Below are 25914 nucleotides of genomic sequence, written 5' to 3'. Positions count from 1 at the left end.
AGGGATATTTCTAGAAGAAAAAAAACATTATTTAACTATGTGACAGACTAAGTAAACATAGACATACAAATTACAAATTAACACATCTGGAATAAAGCTACACTTGTCTCACTGACTAGAGAAGTGAAATAGTTATTTTACTCTGCATTTGAAACATCAAGGAGTTATAATTTTTTTCAAAAGGTGAAATTTCTAAATCTCACTTATTCAGGCAAAACACTGAAGTTATGACAGATTCGTCTTCTAGATCAATACTGAGTGTCCATGTTTTCCCAGTCTTACTTGCCTAGGATTTCAGAGAAAAGAGCAAACATCTTCTTTCTTTGGACTCAGTAGTTAATACAATCTAGTATTCCACAAAGCAGTAGCTGTAGTGCAATATCACAATATTAACAAATGCATATGCTTTCATAAAGATTTTACTTGGGCATACTGATAAAGCTTATCCTCTACTCTCATGCATATTAAATTAGATTTCAGAGCTAGGGCATCCATTCATTGAGCATTTATAAATGCTAATATATGCTCATTTTGATGAATACAAACAAAAATCAGTCTAAGCATAATAATTTTTCTTGCATTAACAAAACATTGAAGGAAAATGGAAACTAAACATTAAATATTGTCACTTCAAATGCATGCAACTTATTTACATGAAAATCAGATTGCCTGCTTTGCACATTTAAACCTTGAGGTATTTCTGGTAAGGGACTTTACAACAACCCCCAAGATTTGTTATTTGCTTGTTTGTTTATTTGCTTGTTTGTTTGTTTTAACACTCATAGAAATATCAAAACCCAGGCATTTCCTGCTGATTGAACATTGACTCATAATTTTTCAAATACAGATGAGAAATTCCAGAGCACCCTCAAGAAGTATTACCAATATAACACTAATCCATTTGTTCAAGATTACAAGGAGATGAAAAGTGATATCAACAGTCTCTTATTTTGCATATACAGGCATTTATGATGCAAATATAGACAGAAATACTAGATTAACATACAGAATGTAGTCAAAGAGGCACAGAGATACAAAATTAAACAGTACACTGGCTGGACTGTTCTTTAGAACAATTTATCATTATATTTAATTGTTAAATTGGAAATGAAAGAGATTAGCTTTTACTCCACCAGTTGCATAAATTCTGTGATTTAGGACAAATAATTTTTAATTTAATTCATTTTCCTTGAGTTCCATCTCCTAGAAGAAGCTCTGCATATATGCTAAGACCAGATCAATTAGCTTTATCTGTAGTCGATGAAAGACCATTTCTTTCAGAGGACAAGAATAAATTTAATTTTAAGCGAAGCATTCAATACAGGAATAATTCACTCTCCATACACACCTACCTGTTGACTTCACTATCTTAAACCAGATCCCTAATTTTCAGAGACCAGGGATGAGCAAGATGAATCTCAAACTCAGCACCCTTAGCCTTCTGTGCCACCATAAGGCAGACAGCACATGCAACTCAAAACCTCTCCAACCAGCAGTTCCCAGTCTGGATCTAGCACACAGGAAGTGCTTGTTCAAGTACTGTGTTGTGATGCAGCACCACAAACTCTCAGCCTGTTGTTCAGGCCACAGGAAAATCCTGTCTGACTGACCTGCTGCCTTACAGGATGCTCCAATACATCCCAATACTGTTAGCTGCTATCAATGCTTCCAAATTGTACCTTACCCCGATGTTTTGATGGAAACATTTGGGGTTTCTCACTACAAGACTATAGCACTCTAATAGGTCAATGGCCTTCCACCATACTTTAAAAGCTGCAGTTGCACCTGAAGATTGACTCTAATGCTAGATTAGGATTAAATCCGCTGTTTTTCAGATTTATGATGTATTTCTGAATTACAGTCTACATGGCACTCTCAAGTTCTACTGCTTGGTTAAAAGAGACACAAGAGCAAATACAAATAGTCACATAAAAGTTCCAGGACACATAACCCCAGTTCTTTCCTAGAGTCTTAGAGTAGACAAGCTTTGCATTTATCCTGGGCTAGTTCTCATGTTATTTCTAATTTTACTACTACAACAGTAGATTATGATTCTACCCAGAATGCCTAGATAACTTGACATTTGAAACTTCTGTAGTCCACCTACACCCAGTGCTTCTCACATTGAAACCACTGGTAGAGCAGAAGCAGTGGCAGCAACAGTAGGGTATTTTGGAGAGATGAGGAGGAACAGAGAAAGTAAGTGTAAACAAGTCCTGCTGCATTACTCCACTGACTTTGCATCATTTAAAGGGAAGTGCTGTTAGTGCAGAAGCCAGCTGTTTAACTATTGGAATCCTATACCTTGGCCTGCTTTCAGAGCACTTCAGAACAGTGTGACTAGACTTTGTAGCTGCTTGTTGCACACCGAAAGAAACATGCTCAGATTTGATAAAGTAGATTAAATAAGAGCCAAATATTCTATTAAGTAAACTTTGACCTACATGATATGAAATTCTTTTGAGCTAGCAACCGACAAAAAAGGAAAGAAACCTCCAAGGAAATCAGTGTATATCAGCAAAAAGGAACACCTAGGACTGTTGTATGTCCACAGGCAGCACTTTGATGGTTGAGTAAATAAAAGGAACTTCTGATAACAGCAGGAAGGCAGCACTCAAATTATGTCAGAAAGATGAGAAAGAACTATCTGTGTTCCCAGTATAGTGACACAGAAGGTGTAGTCCATACAGAAGGCAATAATATTTTTTTTAAAATTAAGAAGGAGAAGTTATATTAAAAATGCAGAACCAGCCGCCATTTATTTACCAATATGGATTTTTGTCCAGAAATTAACTTAAGTGCTTAGTTATATCAGTTCCTATGTAGGAGAGCACTCAGGCATGTGCTCACTGTTTAATATGCAATTTAGTCCAACACACCACAGAGGAGCTTGAACATTTGCCTAGATCTAAGTGCATACTTTGGTAACTTGATGAACTGGGACCATCTGATCCTGCAGTCCTGCCAGAACAGATGGGCCAAATAGTGATTAACATCTGTAGAAGTGGTGCTATCTCCTTGTAATTCTTTATCTCATCTTTCTCTGTGATAGCATATTTGTACACTGCAGCACTTCAGAGGTCAGAAGCAACTTAAAATCCATTGCTTTAAAATTACTTTAGTCATCAGATACTTCTCAATCACGATTGTGGATCATGATTACTGAAAAGGAATATTTTTTTCTGTTAATTTGCTCTCTCTGTTGTACAGCACTTTAGGCAATATCATTTTCTACATCACACAAATCTTAAGTATACTTGATTGCTTAGCTCTTTCAAAAGCCTTGGGAAAACATTTCTTGAAAAAAAAATTCTGACTTCTCAATACTAATGTCATCTTTATATAAAGGATGAGCATTTACTATGCCATGTAATGCACGAATATTTAGGCCTACAAATAAATTAATGTCACACTTCATAGCTGATACCATTACTGATGTGATAGAGATTCCATTCCCATCTTGTTACATGTACCATACAGGCCTTTTGAAGAGCTTTTAGACATTATGTAATCCTTCATAAAATTATTATTTTGTCAGAAAGAAAAATAAAACATAGATGTCTTTTGTCTGGCTACACTAAAAATGATTTTGGAGTACTCTGAGATTTTCACCAGAAAGATTCCAGGATTCAGAATTTGTATTAACTATTTATGCACATGATAGTGAGGAAGAATGTTGCTACTGATGACTAAATAAAGCAGGCAGCAGACATAGGTTAGTAAAGGTATTTTATCAACTTTATAAATGGTTGAATTTGGACACTGTAGGGTAAAATAACTCGAACAGAAGCTTTTAGGGTATGCTTGCTTATGAAAAATTGACAGATTGGTAAAAGAAAGGGAAGCTTAACTCATCAATTCTTGTACCTATAGTTTGGATGCATCTTTTAGGAAGGGTTACACCTGCATATCCAGGAACACAATTTGCCTTTCTGTGCTTTAAATGGGAGCGAGACAAAATGTGGCACAGCTGTGGGTATACTGCAAAGTAATGACACTCCACACTTTATCATGGGGGCTAAATTTTAAAAGTTTAGGCTAAAACAACCAGATTAACAGATTTCAGGAAAAATCTCCAGGGAAAAGCTTGTATTTCAGATTATAACTCAGTGAGAGAAAATAGTCTGGGAGAAAAAAAAAACCAAGCCAACTGCACATCTTAGTATTTAGAATACTTTTCAGTGATACACATAAAACAACACACAGAGACAAACCAAAATATTACTGTAATCTACTCCTGGCTTGCTGTTCTGTTTAGTCTTATGAAACAAATAACTTAGCAGGCAGTGCACAATGTAGAGGCCTCCAGTGGATTGCAATATACTAAGTAAGCATGTTTTTCTTTTTGTTTAATTTATAGTCCCTGGGGGGGAAAAAAAAAAAAGATGACATTTTAAAAACCTGCTTTCTGGGTTTACAAAGCTCATAGGGAGAGTTAGTTCTTAGCTGACTGAATTGCTGGCTAAAATGTCAGATGTACTGTACCACTAGAGGTCTTTTCATTTACTGATGTTCTAAGGCCTCAAGGGCTCTTCATCGGTGGATACATATTTTAATCACAGGGAACAGTAAAATATAATGCTGTCTTTTCAAATTGACCACTGCAGGAAAAACATATGGATATCAATCTAGACTTTGCTGTATAAGCATTGGGGGCATTAATTTTCCAAAGAGAAACTGAATATTCCTCTTTTTTTGATATCCTTATCCTTTATCTAACTTGAGTAATTCTTAAAACATAAACTCCTGCCAAACTCAGTGAATAACAGATTTTTGGTCTCAGTGATATAACTGAGAAGGAGAAAAAAAAAATGCAAGAAAAGAAATTGGTAGAGATGACTGAATTGAGTTACTTCATTTTTTGGCTCTTGGCACACTTGTCTTTTTTTCCGTATTTTTCAGATCTTAACCAATGTGGATCATTCTGTAAATGGAAACATTTAATGCTGAAATTGTCAAAACAAAACACTTAATCTTTTCAGAATTTTACTGTCTGAAATCAAATTCTACCAGAATTTTAAAGTAGATATATTAAGTAAGCAACTACTTATTTTTTGTGAATTTACCGTTCCTTCATTTCTCGTTAGTCATAACAGGGCAACTGCACATCTGACTGGGTTGTGTACAAAAAATCCCAGGAAATAATGGGCCTTTAATCTCTGCGTATGATAGCAGAGAATTCAGCAGTTACTAAGGAAATCATAAACCACGGGGGAAAAAGACAAAAATGTAAGTGTGTAAGAGTTGTATGAATGAAAATGTTGGCCTCTACTGGAGCTGAGTGAAAAATGCAAAATATTTGCCAATTAAGTAGTAGCCACAGATGGCTGGTGCAAATGCAAAGCACAGGAAAGCCATGCTGTGTCAGTCCCATTTCTTATCTTCTGCAAATCTATAGAATATAAAAATCTTCTGCTTTTATCTCTTCCATCAACCTTCATATTTCATTGGTTACTTTGTTATCTTGATTCCTGCTTTGCACTTTTGAGCTTGCAGACCTTACAGCCTGTGCAGTGGTACACACTATTTATTTCCCCTTTGGAGCACACTCTGACTTCACACAGTACCTCGGTGTAGCCTTTTTTCTTAGGAAATACTTATCTACAGCACAGTCATGATCTATGGTCTTTACACACCAGCTACCTCAGGTGCCTCAACAATCAGTTTTCATACAAAAGCTAAATGACAAACTTCCTTTGTAAGGTTTCTGAATGTCAGATTTCAGCTTCCTCCCTCTCCATTTTCGAGGCTCAGGCAGTTCAAGAAAATACTTTAATAATACTTTTCTAAGAAGGCATAGATTTGCTCAAATGCTTAAATAGCAACCACCCAGAGGCAGAGATCAAAGCTGTCCATTTCCAGGAATATCTTTCAAAGGTGTATCTGAGAACAGGGTCTTAGAATAGATACACACAGGCAGGCTCTACAACGGTCAGTGGTGATTCGGTTAACATAATACAGCTTCATAATATGACCTGAGATCTTTGCATTTTCTTTCTAACATAAAACCTTTCCCTTTGTGTTTTGAATAGGTAAGCCCACAGGGTATGGATCCAGCAGCAGACGCTTACACCACAAGGGAATAGTGGATGAATGCTGCTTCCAGAGTTGTGACCTGAGGAGGCTGGAGATGTATTGTGCTCCAATAAAGCCACCTAAATCCGCACGGTCCGTACGTGCTCAGCGCCACACCGACATGCCAAAAGCACAAAAGGTAGGCCAGGCTGGGAAAAATTCACAGCGGCCAACAAACAACCAAACCAAACCAACAAAAACAAAACCCAACCAAAAAACCCCAACGTATTTTAGGGGAGGAAAATTCTATCAAGGCTGGCAACATAGAAAACTACTGATGTTTTCTGCCTACTAGATCTAGTGGAACTTTGGAAATTAGTTTCCAAGGTGGAAAATAAGTAGGAAGTGGTGTGTTCCATTTCATTTCTCAGAACACTGAATAAAACATGGAATTGCTCAGCTAGTAGTTACGAGGTTTTATCCTTCCACAGGGTAGTAAGTGACAAGTACCCGCATCATCCAATCATAAGTATCACCTAAGACTTCTTTCAAAAGAGAAACTAAACACTGAATGATTAACAACTCATTTATCCAGAATCTCTTCACTCATCCTCCACTTTTAGGGAGAGGTAGAGTGAGTGCTCAAGAGGGAAATCAGCCATTCTGCTATTCATTTTACACTTAAATGAACAAATCTTTTTTTCCTTCATTATGTTTGCCTTTTTTTTTATTTATCAAAACTAAATTAAATGGATAGTCGCTGCAATCATTGCATACTCCATTTTTACTATTTGAAGTTTAATATGTATGTTCTCCAAGCACTTCCAACGTTGATTGGTATTATTTACATAGTTGCAGAGTTCTGAGTATCCAGATTTTTGCTCCTGTGATACCAGATATACTGTACATATATGTATCAACAGAGCCTATAGTTCAGAAAACCCATCTTAGACTAGGCTACAATTAAGTTCATGTCCAACTGTCCCTCTTGTTTGAGGTCTGAACATCTGTTTTACATATTATCTGTCTTCTGCTGTAAGTCTCCTGTGATTTATTTTATTGCTGTTGACCTTGTCTGTCCTACACATATTGGCACCACTCCTGCAGTTATCTGAAAATTTTTGCTTACAAGACATGGAACCTAAGATTCCATAGGAAGTCAGGAAACCAGTGCCGTATATTAAAATCCTTAATATCAACTTTATGAAAAGAACTATTGTAATCATTCCAGCATCCATTCTTTACCATAAGTCAATCCATAGAATGGAATCCTTTCCCCTCTTCCTCAAGAGTTTTCCAAAAATCAGTGTCTGCATGATCCTTCCTGGGAAGAGTCGCCTCGGCCCTTTAGCTCAAAGGGCACACAGGGCAGCAAGTGAAGATTTCTTCAGGTAGAGCTCAACTGTAAGCAAGAAACTCTTGTTAAACCTTAGGTTTATTCCTATCTGGGCACACATAAACCTAAGGCTTGCTGGAAAACAAGAAAAGAGCTTGGCCAGGAATCTGTGTGCTCCTTCCCATGCTTGTTGCTAAGGCAATGGATAAAACATTCATGTAAAGGAGACAAGATACCTGCCAGGTCTTTGATGGATCTCCACATCACTTTCCTTGGAGGACTAAGGAATGATGTCATCTTTAGGCAGCCATCCTTTTCCCAGTTCTAAACATAGGCAGGAGAGCACTGTTTTTTACAGACAGGAAAGACCTTGTATCTTTCTGCAGCATCAGGGGAGGTAGCACTCAGGAGGGGTACTGGAAAAAAGATAAAATAGATGGAGTATGTAATTGAGTAATTGAGAGAGCCTAGCTGCTGAAGAAATCATCCCAGAAATTAAAAAGGGGAAGAATCAGGAGGTGAAAGGGGCAGTAAAGGGACAATGAAGAGCACTAGGAAAAAAAAAAAAAAAAAAAAAAAAAAGGAGAAGGACTTAGATCAAGAGGTTGGGAAGATATAAAATATTGTAAAACTGAAGGAACCAATGTGCATCACAAATAAAGGATGGAATTTTGAGAAAATGAAATTAGAGACAAATTATTATGAAAGAAAAAAACATCTTCAAAGAAACTGTATGCAAAAAGGAGCATGTTGAACAAAAGAAACCATAAATTCTTCTCGATAGGAGCTTGGCAATAAAATAACAAGTCTGATGGGAAATACAAACAAATTTTCTTTTTTATCTGCAGATGGAGAAAATTAGAATGAGGAAACAAAAAGAGAGAAGGGGTAGGAGAAATTATTATTCAGATATATGATAGATAAAAGGAAAATACTGTGGAGGGAACAGAAGGTGAATTCATTAGGAAAAACTGGTACATATTCTCATTTAATTTCTTTTCTCTTTCCTTTTTGCAGTCAGTTGTACATGCCACCATTAAGGAAGGCAACTACGTTCAAACTTTTTTGGACAGACTCTCCCAAGATAAATGTATTTAGCTAGTTCATACTGTTGATATGCCCCTGATTTTAACTAAAAAAATAGATATGCTTAATTTAAATAAATTTTCAGTTAAACAATTTGTTTCTCTCTCAATAGCATATGTTATATATGAGACCTATATCCTACTCATAGAAAATGAATATATATATGACCTCTTCAAAATTTTCTTATTTGGCTCTAAGATGTAAGGTAGGATATATAGGTACAATATATAAGATGTTGTACAGTTCCTCTCAGATTTCATAGAGAATCAGCTCCTTATTCATTTCATACATCTGATAGAGCCTTTGTTTAGCATCTCCCTGTAATCTTTTTAAATTTTAAATTACAAATCCAGTATTTGGGGTTTTGTTTGTTTTTAGAGAGTTTCTAGTGCTTAAGTGGTCTATTTCCTCAGTTCCTTGGGCCGATTGTTCCTGCTAGGCACAATTTGGTAGATCTTAGTCCAATGGAGTAGGGATCTTCTCTTCTTTACGGTTTCAGTATTTCTGCTGGAAAGCAAAGCAATAGTTTCTCCTAGTTTTAGACTATATTTAGAGTTTTAAAGTGCAAAACAAGAGCAAAAAGGGGAGTTAAAGTCTTGTCTTCATTGTCACGGTACCATCTAGCTTTTCTTTGATTTGTTTCTTCCTCTTCTGAAAAATGCTAAAAGTTTAGTCAATTACCCTGAAGTGAACTAAACTTAAACAGCAATTTGGAAAACTACTGAGTAGCACCTTTGAAAAACACTGCCCTACCAAAGGAAACAACTGAGCAATTTCCACAACTGTACACATGAGAGAAGACTGTGACCTTTTCAAATGAAGCAGTGTCACAGAAATAACGTCAAAATTCTTATCGGTTTTCAAGGTACCTTGAAAATTACTACTGAATGTGAAGGCTGGTAAGGCTGATTTTAAAATCCAGTAAAAAAAGAATCATACAACCATTTAGGCTGGAAAAGAACTCTAAGAATATTGAGTTCAGCCATTAACTCAGCGCTGCCAAGTCCACTAGTAAACCCTGTCCATAACTGCCACATCTACATATATTTTACATAACTCCAGGGGTAATGACTCCACAACTTCCGTAGGCAGCCTGTTTCAGTGCTTGGCAATGTTTTCTGTGAAAAAAGTTTTCCTGCCATCCAATCTAAATTTGCTCATGAACATAGTGCCATCCCCTTGCAAACCAAGCAAAATGGCAAAAGAGGTGCATATCTAGCTATAATTTTGCTCTTCCTCAGATTTTCAGTCCTTATTCTTCTTTAGGCCTCATATGTGAAAAATACGCATAAATATATATACCAACAAAGTATGATTAGGAAGTGGATTCTCTCAAAAATACTTTCCAGATTTTTCTTATCTTCAAAATTCAAATAACACTGAGTGGGACTAAGAGAGAAAGGGAAAAGATATTAGTATTTTTAGTTTAAGAAAATGCCATTAAGAAAACAGAAAAAGTATTGCATTATTTCTCATTAATTTTTCTAAGACTTTTGTAATTGGCTCAGTATCAACTCACAGATACATTTACAGGCCAAAATATGCACTATGGCACCACTCTTAATTTCTCTTGAAGCCCTGCCACATTACCAAGCCAATGAATAAACTTTTAGGTGTAACAGATAGAAGGACTTGGCCTTTTCAGAGAATTTTCTCCCACTGCTTACTTTGCAGCCCTGTTTTTATGTTAGTGATCACACTGCCCACAGAACTAGAAAGCTTTCAAAGAGACCCCAGAGAGTTCATAGCAAAGGTATCATGCCTGTTACTACAAACATTAGAATTTCCATTTATTACCAGTAAATTAAGGGAACTTTTAATGCCAATACGAGGTTTGAATGTCTGCCCTAACAGGATGAGAATGCTGCTGCATGCTTCCCAATGCCTTTCCAGCTCAGCCAAATGACCATTACCATCATGAAGGCAGTTGTTATCCTATTGTTAATGATGCCTTATCTCCATAGATCCATGCTGAAGGTGATGGGCTACAAGTCTGCTTCCCTCTTCTTGAGCTGACTTATACATAGCTCACATTTTGCATCTCTCATCTTAAAATTATGATCATCTTTGTCTGGGTCTGAATATCAGCTCAGAGCAATTTTATTTCTAGTTACCTTCTTCTCAAAGACTTAAGAAATAAACCAAACTTTTCTATACAAGTACAAATGCAGGTCTGAGGACCTAATTCAGGCACTCACACCTGGTTTTTGGTTTTAGGGTTTTTTCTCCCAGTGGTCTCAGCAATGCATACTTGAAAAAAATGTGTTATGGGGGTCAAAGCATTTTCTAGAATGCATGCTACTACCAGTACACTTACTGGTAGTTATTCATCAAAATGCTGATTCTGGAGAAGGAAGTGTTCTAAAAGCAACCTGCCATCTTCTCTCAATTTCAAAGCTAGTCTGTAGCATGACAGCTCTTTTTCCACCTTCATGGCAGTATTAAAAGCTGTAAGCCAAACCATCCTGCATCTTAGTATCTGCTTTATTTGGGTGGTAAATCCCTTTTAAAGTCAGCCAACAGCAGTAGTGGAGAGAATTTATATTTTCATTTGGGAAACACACAGTTAATTTTCAATCTAAATATACTTTGAAAGTCACTGCAATGCAAAATGTCTGTTGTTTCATTAAAAGGCTCTCACTGTCCATTTTATGGATCAAGAGTTTGTAGTCCTTAAGAATATATGACTTTTGGCAGATGAAATGTAGCATATTGCTTTTCCTATATGCTGGTAAACTCTCTTCAAGGAAGAGCACCTAGGGTCAGCACTGAAGAGAATATTTTGTTTTGTTGCTGTGTAGAAAGAAAAAACTGGGCAGATGAGTAAAGAAATTCCTGTTTTCTTAGCTCACTGTAACCAATATGACCATTTATAGAATAAGGCAGGATCCTTAGTGTTGGCAGACTCCTGTGAAATGCTGCAATGATGATTTTAATGAAAATCAGTGACAGTTTAGGGGGTTTACCCAGGATGAGCTCTTCAGGGTGAAAACCAAGGTATAACTTAGGAAGAAGTAAAGACAGCAGAGGTAGTTTTGGAAAAGCTGGAAGAGAAGCAGGCGGTGAAAAGCAAAACACATATTTTAATTTAAGGATAAGCAGAATTCTGTTGACATTTCTGATTCTGTATTTGATTGATGCTATACTACAGCAATATTAGCAAAACTGAATGAGGAGAAGCCAGTATCCTTCTGAACTGTTCACAGGAATAGTGACTAGATGATTAATCTAGTCTATAATGGCAGATTCCTAACAAAAACTTTTCTTCATTATGACTATTTTGCTGTTGACAACTTTGGCTCGTCAATGATGATAAATCCTAGTTTGGCTCAGTGTTTTATACTTGGTAGTGGTATAATTAATTTAACAATTACGAGTACTGCCTAATTTTTGTTGTATATACTTAGAATAGTAACTCCACTCATATCCCTCAGAAGCCAGTTCAAATCCAGTGAAAATTAATAAGCTCTATGTGAGCTATAGTTTTGTGATCCTTTGAAAGTTTCTGATTTATTTTATATTTAATAGATACTGAAGGGAAATGGAAAGGTTTTATATAGAATAGTATTTTCTATGGGAAATCACTAAAAACCCCCAGAAAACTAATGCATCAAACTAGCTTCCATTTTATTTCTCTACATTAGAAAAGCAAGAAAATGTTACTACTTTTAAATTTTAGGGCTTAAATAACAACTAGTGCAGTGGTAGAGCTGTATACACATGGCTTCATCTGTCACAGAGATTTTCTTTTTTATTATTTTTGGCTTTTCTTGAAAAAAACCCCTACAATTTCACTTAACTAAGAATTTGACTTCCAATAAGGATTATAAATATGGAGGATTATAAACACAATTCTGCCTTTAGTCTGATACAGAATATGCAAAGTCTTGGGCCTGGCTAATATTTACTAGTGCGATAAACAAGGAAATCAAATTGAAATGTATATACCACCCCCATCACTGCTGCTGAAGACTGGCCTGTGCATGGAATGACAGGGAACTGAGGGCATTATTCATTCCAAAGTTCTCTTGATTTGCTTAGCATATCACATTGTCTGCTTTGAGAAAACAAATTATATGGCTGCAGCTCCTACAGAGAACCCACAATTTTTTTCCCTCCTCAAGGCCTTATCCAACAAAATCCAACACATCCAATATGCCATTTATGCAATACATAGTTAGCAGAGCAATTTTGAAAACACCTGGTACCAAAGCCCAAGAGATTCCACAAATCCTGCAGTTACAACTCTAAAGTTCCCTGGCCCCTATACATCCTGCTTTTGTAAATGTCTTTGGGAAAGAAAGGAAATCTTTGGTACCTACCGTATCCTTAAGCCCATCTAGGTTCCAGTGTGCAGATATCTCCTCTGCCAAGATCAAGAACGACAATAGTTGAAGTGTTTACATCTAGGAGAACAGTGAACTTCGGATACAGAAGTTCTGCATAGTTAACTTCTCTGTAGATAACAGAATTACTGATTAAAATACAATTGTCTAACAGTTCCAGCACTCTGAACAACTGTTTTCCCACTATTATAAGTTTTGTGAGCATATAACGTATTTAAACCTATCTGTAATAAATTTTTCTTTCTAAACTTTCAGGAAGTGCATTTGAAGAATACAAGTAGAGGGAACACAGGAAACAGAAACTACAGAATGTAAGAACATGCCATCCACAAGAATGAAGAATGAATGTGCCATCTGCAGGATACTTTGCTGTAAATAAATTATTTGTTAAACATTGGAAGACTTAAAAAAAACATTTGTTTTAAAAAGCTTGATGCAAATTCAACCAATGGGCATTCTCCCAGTGAACAACACAACTAAACATTCCAATATTAAGTCTTTAGAGAACAGAACATTTTAAGCAGCCCAGAGATAAAAAAATCTGTGGTTGATATATGCTGTTTGTTAACCTATTTTAAATGTCCTGCGCAAAAACTCTTAAAGTCCTGTGCCCCTCAAAAGCCTACAAATTTATGGGCCTTTGATGGATCCAATTGCACTAAATTAACCTATGAACACTGGCTGCTGGAGTCATTCATCAGCCTTGTCTAAGTGGTGGTTTTTTTATTTGCACTTCTTTACAAGCAACAGGCTGTTTGTTTTACAGTGTCTGAAAACATTGTTTGTCTACCCCTTCATATTTGCACAGTTTGACATTCCCAGTAACAGCAGCAGTAAGGTAACATATACAGTTTTAAATATCCATTAATTCCATCTGTGGCATTTCGACAAAATATGGGTTATAGATGCATTTGTTTTAAGACAGTTTTATTCTTCCTTCTCTTGCAAACATGCATATTTTTTTTGCAATTTGTGAGACAAAAGATTTTTAAAAGCAGTTAAAGCATACATAGGCTCTCGAACCAGTAATGATTCTTCCAGGTAATTATTTTGCAACAGTATAGGTAACTTCTTTCTTCCTCCATATAATGCCGTATGTAAAATTTAGCATATCAGTAATACACATATATCAAACAGTATGTAAAAATCTGTTTTATAGTACAACGGTGCTATTTTATAGTTTGTTACATGAAAGGGTCTGGCCAAACAGTAATAGGTAAAAGCAAATATGGAAAGACCAAGCCAAAGATTAAATAACAAAATACTTTCAAAAATATTCAGCTTAAATCAACTAAAATGGCTTCAGATTTCAACATAAAAATAACTTTACCGTCTTCAAAAGAAAATTCACATACTTGCTTCCTTTTAGATATTTGAAGGGTGGTGTTTAGACATCTGATTATGTGGTACACAAACTCATAGATAACTAGGGCCAGTGAAGACAATCTGAAAAACAGCCCTCAAGTGGCTTCAAAGGGTAGTCCACCAGGACCTAAATCCTCCCAAAATATCAGCATTCTCTTCAGTCATAAAGGGGTGCTCAATTCCCCTCCATTTCAATTCTTCCCACAATCAGATGTAGCTTACCTGACTGTTAGTTGGGCTGCTGCATCAGAAAAGCTAACCTAATCACCAAATTACTAGTGTAGAATAAGTCCTTGAGGAGAGATTAACTTCCTTATTCCCTTACTTACAGCTGCCATTCATGTGTTCTTGTGGGAGACAGAGAATCCCAGATAACCTCTGCTACACAACTTTGACAGGCCCTGCACTGGTTCTACCTTGAATGACACTGTGTCCTCTGCTGAATTTTTGTAAATCAGCTCAGTGTATGTTGGCCATGCAGCAAAGGGGGATAAGCAGCCAGCAGTGTCCCAAGGTGAGCATTAAACTTGTCTGTGAGAGAAGGGAAGGCAAAGGAGAATGCACTGTTCCACCCCGTCCAAGAACTCCAACGTCATCCCATTCAAATTTTTGCCCTCACTATTCTGCATGGGGTAAGCTCAGGCAAGGCATGAAGCACATCTTGGTCAGCTCCAAAGGGGGACTGGAGAATAGTGTATGAAGGGAGCAGTTAGGGAGGTGGTAGATTAGATATATAGAGAAAGTATCTCCTTTTAAGGGCAGCTCAAATCTGCCTTACTTTCTACCAAGGGAGTCAGTAACTATTGGCTTAAACACAAGTTCTCTCCAGACTGCCTATGTACAGCTCCTCAATAGTCCCTTGTGAAACAAGAAGGAAAGGTCATAAAAGTCTAACATATTATTGTAGTTCCTTTCTTATTCCCATAGAAAATTTGCGGTTTGTATTTTTAACAAGTGCAATGTATTCCTATGCAACTCTTTAAACCCTCTGCTTTCTGTGAGATGGATGTCTATATGCACGATAAGCTGCCATAGCAATGTAAAAGTAGAACAGTAAATGAATAAAAAGAATATGTCACAGCTCTCACTGACTGAGATAGTTATGTTGAAAAAGGAAGAAAGTAAAGAGAAACACATGTGGAAACTAACCTAAATTATTTACCACCAAATCAATAGACGGAGTTAGCAGTTCTGATACCTGTCACAGCTCCTACAGGCCTTTTATTGGCAGGGGGGATGGAGAGGGAAGGACTTTTACTTTAATAGCTGTAAGAATTCTAAGAATGGCTGCAATGCAATCTAAGAATAAGCCATTATTTTGATGTCACAGACATGATATATATTTCCATTTCATGCCCCATGACCCTTTCTGTCCCCTATCTCTTCTGAAGTTCTAAGGGGAAGAGGGAAGAACGGTGTGAGTGTAAAAAGCAATTTGCAAATATCTGTGGCAGCAAGTTTCTTTGTAGATAACTTTTTTACTGATGTACTGTTAACTTAACTGAATAACTATACATCATTTTGCATTCATTCCTGTAAATTAATTCAAATTTGTGGTCTTATCTTGGGATTCACAAACTCACATTCATGCCACCATATTTCTCCTGTTGAGAAACCATAATGAGAAAATGTCACTCAGAGACAGCAATATTTATCACAATTTGACAACTGTCTAAACAAATTAAAACAATTCTTGAAAGCAACTAAAATAATGAATAGCTGCGAACTTCAAAGGCAACACTTTGCTTTACTAGAGAATAAATAGTGTCAAAAAATGGAAAGTAGCTCCAGCCCTACAGAGGTATAAGAAATCTCCAGTAATATGGCAAGGAGCACATGATAAACCAGTTAGTGTGAAAGATAAAGGGCTGCATTAGCTTAATAATCTCAATAAATCCTCTACTTAAAGAAGTTGAAGCGTGAGCCAAAGCATCTCCCTCCCAAAAGCACAAAGCAGTCAGTTTTGAAAAACTTCTAATTAGAGAAATTGAAAGGTTCAGCTGGATTTTTAAAAGCACTCCAGATATTTAGGAACAGGGCTCCCACTGGAAGCCATTGATTCTCATCAGTCAGTTAAATGGTAAAGAAAAACCCATTTCCCATCCTTCCCTATTGTGTAAGTCACATGACAAAGATCACAGATTTTTGCTTTCTAGAATAGACTTAAAATTCCAATTATTACACAGAATGTCACTGAAATGCATAAGTAAAAAAGTTAATTAAGCTTCATTTTCAGTCAATCCAAAAAGCACTGCAGATCTAAACCCACTGAAGTTAGTACCTCTCTGTCATCAAGGTAGAAAAATTTAAGTCTCATCTCCATAGTAAACATAATTAGTCATTAAGAGTTTTAATGGAAAATCAATAAATTCTTTATTCTGCTCAAAATGTGGTTAGAAACCCACACTTCCATTTCTGTGACAGACTTGTATGAGCTCATTTGCACCATTCAGCCAAGAGAGACAAGAAAAATCAAACCCTGGGATATGGCATCCAGTCCTGGTAGATAGATTAAAATAGGCCTCCTTTTTCCCCAGGGCAGATTACAGTGTCGATTCCTTTGGTAAGATTAAAGGGTGAATTAGTGGTAGGCTCTCTTTACAGAAGTGAATTCCATACACATCCAGGAGCCACACTCAGCTGCCCCATGAGCTCCTTGTTCTCTCAGTATCAATGATTAAAGCTGATTAATGAAGACTTTAGGCCAAGCACTGTGTCTTCTTGGCTCTCCATTCAACAAGCAAGATGTGATATGACAAGATCGGAAAAGTGTGTTTACATATTTGCTTTACCTGTTATTGATTTGGCCAGCAATGCCAAAGTGGTGCTATTGTTTTGTTTAAGAAAGTACTTGACTAAAATATTAAAGAAAGCATAAATATTTTTTTAATGTATGAAAATGACAATTACATAGGTATGGTTATTAAAATAGAAATAAAACTAGCCATAACTTTTCAACTTTTTGTCACTCGGAAAACAGCAAAGTAATCTTATATCAATGCAGATGGGGCAGGAATAAGAGTCAAAATGCCACAAAACATAGACTTTAAATGAAATTCTGAACCTTTACTCCAAGCCAGAAATTCAGATGAAGAAAATTGTTAGAAGTCAGGGAACAATGGATATGACTGAAAGCCTTTCAGATTATGTGAGTCCTGTATCATAACAGAGATTTTTAAACCACACTCTAGCCTGAAATCAGTGTAGAGTTTGTCTTGGTAAGTGGCATGATATGATTGAGATTTTCACTGAGCACCCATTTTTATAGTTTTACCCAATTACTTTCTCACTCATGGCACATAATCCAAAACTTAATGTTCTTAAAATTCGCAAAAGATGCAATTTAACAAGGAATGACAAAAAATATTCCTTACAGGAAATTGATGGTTTTTCAATTCTCACCAGTTTCAAATTGTGAGAAAAAGTTGAAATATATGGCTAACAGTCTGTGAATTTTTTTTTATTATTATTACTTTATGTGGTCACTATGAACATCCTTATGTGCAAAATTTCACATTTCATTTTTTTTGTTTTGAAATTATGCTAAGTTAAGCCCAAAAAGAGATTCTTGGAACCTATAGGCCAGATAGAATACTTATGTTGTTCTGATGAATCAATATATTTAAAACGTTTTATTTTTAGTCTGAAAAGGAATAGTAATAATTTATTTGGGGGGTCTGCTTATACTGGTCCCTCTTTTTAGGATACTGGTCAGTGGAAATAAGTCTTCCAAACACCCAACTTCTAATCAAAACCAACATTTATTCCTCCGCCCAGAAAATCTAGTTAAAACACTATTGCAACATAATTTTGTTGTGTGTCTATTTGTTTGGGAGGGTTGTTTTGCTTTGATTCACTTTGTTTTGATTCCAGGGGTGAGGGGTAAGGATGAGGAGATGAGGCTTTTGAGTGATTTTTTTCTCTTGGGTACAATCCACATAAAATAAAGAATTTTTCTTAATGAGATTACTAATTATCCAATTCATGTGTGGAAGCAGCATTCAGTAAAGCAACTAGATTAAATTTGTCTTGAAAGAAGGAAAAAAAGATTTGAACACAAAGTTTTTACCCATTCTACTCCTACACTAGACAGTTTGCTTCTGACAGCATTGGAATATTCTACTGGACTATAAATGCCCAAACACACAGTATCTGATATATAGAAATCTTTTTTTTTTTACACCAAAGGTGTTATGGGAATGTTTGAAATTTGATTACATGTCACACAGCATAGAGATATCATTGTAGCAGAGACCAAAATGAGCAGGATCTCCCTGATGCTTACATTAGGAAATCTTATACTAGTTTGCAGAAAGGGTGTATGTGTGTATATATACACATATATAGACACATGTATGTATATATGTGTATATATAGGCAATGTTACAGTGTGTGCATGTCTATGTGCATGTGTGTGTGCACGTGTATATTATGCTTTTCTTTTTGCTGTCAAGTAAAATTTGAAATGCTTGCTTTTTTCTCTTCAAGTCTTATGGGTTATATTCAGTAATCCAACTGGAATCTAATTTTAGAAGAACATTGTGTAACATGGATGTCACAATTTAGATCCTGTCTTTGTTTTTCCTACCTAAAGACCAGATATTTAAACCATACGACACCTCTTCATTGTCATCAGGCAAATATATCTGTCTGTTTAGATACAGATAAAAAAATACTAACTCTGAGGTCCATATTATGAAAACCTTTATTAAAATTTTATCTTTTATTTCATTTTTCTCCATAAAATTTCTATTAAGTGTGATATTTTTAGGTGTAAGCATCTCTTCAAAGTAAGAATATTGGGTAATATAAACAGAGCAGAATGAAAACCTCTGTTATCACCTCAACTATTAATTTTTCATTTATGTTTTTTGTAAGAATCATTTATCCCTCTCTACAGCACCCTTAACTACATCAGAAGTGGAAAAGGCTTAGCAAATTCCTATATCCCAAATTATTTATAGTAATTCTTGACTTTTTGTGTTCTTCAGTAACTTTTTATTTTGCCAGCTTGGCTCACAAAAGTCATAAAAAGCACCAGTGTGATACTTTTGCTGCTAAACATTCTTTCCCACAAGTATTTAACATACACCCACCTAAAATATCTACATATTCAAACTTTATTGAGGTTCTTAAGAAACAAAACAAATACCGTTGAAAGATTAACTTTTCCCACCATTCTTTAACTAAATCAAAGGCATTGCATTTTATTGTATTTTCCATTCATTAGTATAATTCCATTCCTCTAAAGCAGCAACAAAATACCTGCAGAACAAAAAGGACTCTATCATGACAAATAGGATCGTGCTTCATGTACTCATTTTACAGAAAAAGGTTTAGCCAGATAACTATATATACAACTGATTAAATGAAACTCATATTTTGTAGTATTTAACTTCATAAATTTAAAAATCAAATGAATGTTCCACTCTTCCTGGTATACTGGCATTAACCTGACTTACGGTGTGAAAAAACCCTCACTTTAACAATGATCAAAGAGACAAAGGATCCAAAACCAACAGACTAAAGTGTTATCAATAAAGAGGTAAAATGTCCTTATTTTGTGCACAGTGATGAATTCTATCCTATTTTTTTTACATTAGAATTTCAAATGAAATTGATACAAATACTGCAAAAGAATTATGGTTCTCTTCATTATTTCCACCTAGAGACAAGTTTGAATATAATAAAGTACATGCAAGTGACAGTGCATGATACAGTATATAAATCATACCTTTTCATTTATTACCATTTCTAAGGAATTAGTCCAACAGAATTCTATAGAAATCCTGTGCAAGGTGAAAAAATAATTGTCAAAAGTGTATAACGATAATAGTTGCCTGGTTAAACTAAGTCTCATCAGACATGAGTCATAAAACACTCCACTGAAAGCACACTGGTACTTCATATTGCTCTGAACAGTTTCACCTGTAGTCTGACACCTCACGTTGCTTTTATCAGAATGCAATGATTCTGTTTCACAGTTTCTTAATCCTTGGAGTCTTTGGGTTGAATATTAAACATGTTTATCAAGACTAAGGATTTCAGGAAACAAAATGAAAGTAGAAGAAGCAGCACCACCTGCTGCTGATAATCAAATTGTGTATAAGCTTTCTTTTCTTCCAAATTACTGCAAAGCCACCCAGAATGCTCAATGAAGAGATTTATAGCTCTTGGTTTTCAGGACAGCCTTTCCATAAGGAGTAACTGTCCTCCCTTTCTTCAGTGTTGGACCTCGGTATCCTGACTAAAACTGGGGTTCCCATGATGCAAAGCATGAATGTGGATACATGAATTTCTGATTTCACTACTGAATAATCCTACTATTAACATTTCAAGTCATTATAATCAAACAGTGACAAGTGTTAAGTGTTCATTTACTAGAAACCATTTAAATATCTATTAGAGTTCTAACTGGATTTATTCTTTCTTTTTTATTTTCTTGTGCTTACTCATAATACAATGTCACTACTTGATGACAAATAATATTTCATACTGTGTATGTAACATCATTGTGTTGCAGAATCCCCCAAATACCTCAACAATGTCTTTGTTGCGCTATTCTCCCCATTTAGCACTTACAAGCTTTTCTAGTAACAACCAATAAATCAAAAAAACGGAGCTCTTGATATGTACAAATATAAAAAAAAATTCAAGAAGTTTTGCTAGTTTGCAGTTCATGTAATGCCATCTTGACCATTCTCTTCCCCTCTCTCTATGAGCTGTCTAGAACAGTAAACTTTGCTCCATAAATAATAGTGTATTCATGCTTTTAAAGGCTTTTATATGCATTTATGGTAGGTAAAGGTTGGAAGAGGTAGTTGACTGATTTTCACTTTTATCTACTTTGATTTCAGTAAAGGGCTTTGTCACTCTGTATACATAAAGGCTAATGCACCCTTTGGTTTGTAGAATGTACTGAAATGTTTGCAACCCTCTTGGTATCAGGTCCAAAATGTGAAGCATTACTGTTAAGAGGGTATCTTTCTAATGTATTTGTATGTATAGTTTACACCTCTGTGAGGTCTAATAAAGGATTATGGTTAATAAAAAATGCGTTGAAAATTCATCATCCATGCAGATTTTGCAGCAATTTGCATTCTTCCTTTTTCTTCCCTGGCATGCACATCTCAATTTTCTCAGAATACACCAAAATCAGGACATACCTTAGCAGGATGAGCAGGCTTCATTCATCCTAAAATAGAACTGGCATGGAAAGTGGCTCAAGAGCCTCGATGAAAGGAAGTGTCAGCAGATGAAATTAGGGAACCTATGGATAAAATGGATAGAAGTGAATTACCAGGAACTAACTGTGTTCACGCACAGAGGAACATGACTGAACTCTGGCATACAGAGGTCTCTCAAAAGTTCCTTGCCTCAACAGAACTAAGTGGTAGCCAGTGGATATAGACTATTTAAAAATATCCAAGGGACATTTAAGGAAGTACAAAATACTGTGCCTTGTCTCTCTATCCTTCTGTTCTCAAGAACAGAATCTGTGGGTAGGTGAATAAATACTACATGATAAATATGGTTCCTGCAGGAAAAGGAAGATGGTTGTTGTGAAGTTAAGCCTCAGAAATCTATTGGGAGTTCTTTGGGAAAAAAAAAGAACAAGAACTTAGTCAAGGAAGATCAGGGTGATCTTGTATTTTCTAAATGTTTGTAGATTAGGACCGTCATCCAAAGTTCTTTAAAACACTAAACTGTCATGAAAAGAGGCAAGTTCTTCATACCTGCACACTGCTGATTGAAAAGCATAAGAGAGACATCAGCAAGAATGGCCAGTAGATAGGTGGAGTGGCACCATATGTGAAATCTTGCTGCAGTCTGTTCCAGCACCCCCACTGTTCAGCCTCTCCCTAAATGAGCAGGAGAAGGGGTGGACACAAAGTTTATTGGTGATATTAAGGCAATCAGACTGATCAGGCATGATGAGGGTAAATCTATGCAGACTGTTCCCAGTTGTCAACTTGTCCTTCATGTGCTTCAAAACAGCTTTCAGGAAGATATTTTTCTATAATTTTCCAGGCCAACTTGCACCTCCACAGATCATGGCCCTCTTGGGTGGGTGCAGTATTTGCCTTTTCCAGTCACTAAACTCACACACTTTCCTTAATCTTTCTAATATGATAGAGAACAGCCTCACGACAGCACTGTGCAGCTCCCTTACCTCCCTCCTATGTATCCCACTTTGTCCCAAATGCTTGTGTATCTCCATTTGGCTGAAGTGCTTCATAATTCCATCTGCTTTAGTTGTGGGAAATGTTCCTCTCTGCCAGTGTACTTCGGTCCTGGAAGGCCTGAGGACAGCCTTATCACTGCAAAAACAGACTAAAAAATGCCTCTGGCCCAGGAAGACCCTGAATTGTGAATCAGTGGAGGGTAGGAGCTTCACTACATGCTGCCTTGTTCTAGTATTTTTCCCTAGATACTGATTTTAAAGAGCAAAACAATCTCCTGGATTGGTTACCCCATATTATCTTTACTCTGACTCCTTGTGTTTTTATCTTACTGCCATAGTAGACATTATAGATTCTAAATGCACAATCTCTAAGTGCACAATCCCTGAATTAGTATTCTTCATACAAAATTCTCTATATTTAAATATTTACAGGCAATAATGCTTAAACCCACACTGTCTTATTGTAATACTTGAGCAATTTAGGGAGACTTTGGTTTAAAAATAATCACTCAACAATATTCAACAAATTTTCATTCTTACATTCTCATGAGGAGATGCAATTAATAGAGATCACAAATTGTGAGTTTGGCAATGTAGACAAGGAAAAGTTTAAAAATTCATTAATTTGTAATCTTAATCACAGTTTTTTAAGGTTGTTAATAATACATATTGCATTACCACAAGTTTTTAATCTTACATCAACAACCTGTTATTAAATACGACTGGATGGTAAGCTATGCTAACTCAAGCAAAATAAGATTTTTCTTATTCATACATTCATAAATATACATTCCCTCAATCCACAGGGATTGAGGGAACGTATAAGAAATTACTAGCGGTTCAGAAAATATAAAACTTCTGTGTTCAGCCTCTTTCTTCAATTGTGTACTTCGTCAGATGCAGAGAATTTAAGTTATAGGAATTTTGATCTAAGAGTTGCTGCATATTAACCAAAGCTGGATATTGACTTACTTGAAAATAATCTTATTTACTGCCCTAACTTGAAACAGTTTTTGGATCACAACTAAAGAGAAAAATCAGTCTAGAAATCCACTGCTACATGAAGAACAGCAGGACTTGTGCAAGCTTAGTAAAAATTAGGACTATCAACACCAGCAGTTAATAAAGTCATGGAAGACTTTATTTTATTACTGCAAAGTTTACACTGAATATAAAGAATTAAACTAATTTTTTTATACATGTACAACTTCATTAATCTATGTGTGGTTTTGTCCTGTTTTGATACTGCTTTACACTTGGCTAAAAATACCCTTTATTCTCACATTATTGCCTAAATTTTGGCTCTTACAACTTTATCTAAGAAGTGTATACAAGAGATACAATAAGTAAAAATATGAAGTCGATTAGTGGTGGTTTTAAGCCAGTGATTCATCTCTGTGAAAAGGAGTTACCTCTGACAAGTGTTTTCCCAACTGAGAGGGTGACAGAGCCATTAACATTCTCCACGGTTCGCACATGTTGCGTGATGCACCAGCCCTACACAGATTTTCTGCCGGCTTTCTGCAAAGAAGTCATTTGTCATCTCTGTATTTTGACAACCAAAAGGCTGAGAAGAAATTGAACAGACCAGGAAGAGAAGTGTTAGTCAAACTGAGATAAAACAAAGATTAAAGCAGGATTTTCAGATTACCACTGGGCTGGTTTTGTTTGGTTGGGGCGTGCTTGGACTTAATCTTTAATAAAACAACCATTTCAATTAAAATGCACTGTCTCTGTACCAGACTCCAAGTTCTCCAGGACTTGCTTCTCAGTATGTGCTCTCTCCACTAAGTAATGTTTTCCTTCTTTTTGTTTGCCTTTTCCTTCTGTTCCATATACCACCTATTCCTGTTACATGGTGACCCGATGCAATAAGGAAAATGGCAAATATCTTTCCAGTCCTTGCGACAAAAAAAAGCTGATAAGTCTACTGATTTGGGCATGCTAGGAGATAAAGATTTGAAAGCCATCAGGCTGAACATGGAATGAAACCACATTTCCCATTAATTCTACACATACCACAATTAGCTTAAAATTTGGGGGAGAAGGATGCAAAGCCACAATGCCAGAATTTTTGGGGTGCCCAGTGCTACAGCATTAAGCATGCCCTCAGCATCTCATGGCACATAACACAACTGTAATCACTTGAAGATATTTTGGGTTCAAAAGCACATGGAGCAGGGAAAACCAGTTATTTCTACCATTAACAGACCACAGAGAAGCTGCCAATTTTTTTTCAGTTTTTGTCTAGGCTTTAGTATTCCAGATATAATTTTCCTTAATTCTTTCAAATTATTTAAGTTTCAGTCGCATGCATCATTTTTATTCTAATTCAAATTACAGAGAATCAGTCTCTTACCTGTGCTTGAATTCAAATGGTTTTTATTAAAACTACCTGCCTGCAGAATTGGTATTCACATATTGTGCAAGGGGGAGATTTTCTTCATTTCACATTCTTCAAATCCTTCCTTTTCAAATAATGCTTTATATCATTGCCTTTCCTGCAGATCTTCATCTGGATATTGTTATCATTGTTGGTACTTCCCAGCTTCAAATATTTTTTTGTACACATAACTCCTAGAGACAAATCAGTCAGTAAATTTCTTGGTAATTTAACATGCTGAAAACAATCCTGTACTGCTTTAAGCACATTCTGTTGTTGTTTTAGTAATCAATAAATGAGCAATTGACTTCAGACAAAACACTTAAAGTAGCCTTTTCTGCAAATAAATCTTACTATCAAACACGTTTCCCGCTGTTCTTCTTTTGTTTAAACAGCATTTATCTTTTTTTATCCATCTTTTAATCTTCATTCCAATATTACATATTCTCTGCTATGCCAACCAGAACCACTGTACCAGTTAATATTCAAACATGTCTTCCTATACTTAATATCCCTTTTTGCTCTACCTATTTTGCCATCCATACTGTTTCTAATCTCAAAATCAAGATAATTTAATGGCTGAACTTGCAGCATGCTAACCCTATCCAGGGCCTCCCATGAGTCAAGTAATTTCACCATCATCCTACAAACTTTGATCTCACGTTCAAATGTGGACACTTCTACTGCCCTCAGCAGTAACCACTGACACCTAGGGTTTTCATTTATATCAGTTCACAGCTTGTATTTTTGTACCCTGTAGAATGCCAGTGGCCAGCGAGTCTGGCTCTGAATACTTCTTTAATTTTGAGGATAAAGTCAACCCTCTTTCTAACCATTCTATTTTGAGATAGACTGGAACTCTCCTGGGCACTAAATAAAGAAAATCTCTGGTTTGAATGATTTCTCTTTTAGTCTTTCTGCATTTCTATTTCCTTTCTAAAAGGAAACAGACTGGTTCTTTAAACTTACTTATTCTAAGCTCCAGTGCAGTAACAGAATTACCAGGATAAAAATGTCATCCAAGTCTTTGGCCAAGACTCAGTAATGTATTTTAATCGGTACATAAATATATACCATAAGTAGGTTCCTTTTAAGAATCTTTCCCAATAATAAAAGTGATATTGATAGAATTGCTAAAATTCTTACTCCAGAAGTATTTTTCCCTGTAATAAAAGTCTATTAGTATAGATGTATTATT

General features: G+C 35.9%; 1 protein-coding gene and 1 long non-coding RNA gene across 2 annotated transcripts in view; one reads left to right on the top strand and one right to left on the bottom strand.

Annotated features, from left to right (window-relative positions):
- IGF1 (insulin like growth factor 1) overlaps positions 1–21217 on the top strand; it is a 54767-nt gene extending 33550 nt beyond the window's left edge. Inside the window, exons 3-4 of the mRNA XM_048301491.1 lie at positions 6033–6214; positions 13039–21217. Of these exons, the coding sequence (XP_048157448.1) occupies positions 6033–6214; positions 13039–13098 (242 nt within the window). The 3' untranslated portion in view covers positions 13099–21217. The remainder of the gene's footprint in view (positions 1–6032; positions 6215–13038) is intronic.
- Positions 7182–24914, bottom strand: LOC125324946. Its single transcript, XR_007203152.1, has 6 exons — positions 23746–24914; positions 21885–22010; positions 21315–21418; positions 12760–12893; positions 7588–7767; positions 7182–7417 (listed from the first exon to the last, which is right to left on the bottom strand). It is a non-coding gene; the product is annotated as an uncharacterized LOC125324946 (long non-coding RNA).
- Between the last annotated feature and the right edge of the window lie 1000 nt (positions 24915–25914).

The sequence above is a fragment of the Corvus hawaiiensis genome, chromosome 4, assembly GCF_020740725.1.
Source record: "Corvus hawaiiensis isolate bCorHaw1 chromosome 4, bCorHaw1.pri.cur, whole genome shotgun sequence".
Lineage (NCBI taxonomy): Eukaryota > Metazoa > Chordata > Aves > Passeriformes > Corvidae > Corvus > Corvus hawaiiensis.
This window is presented reverse-complemented; position numbering and strand designations above follow the sequence as displayed.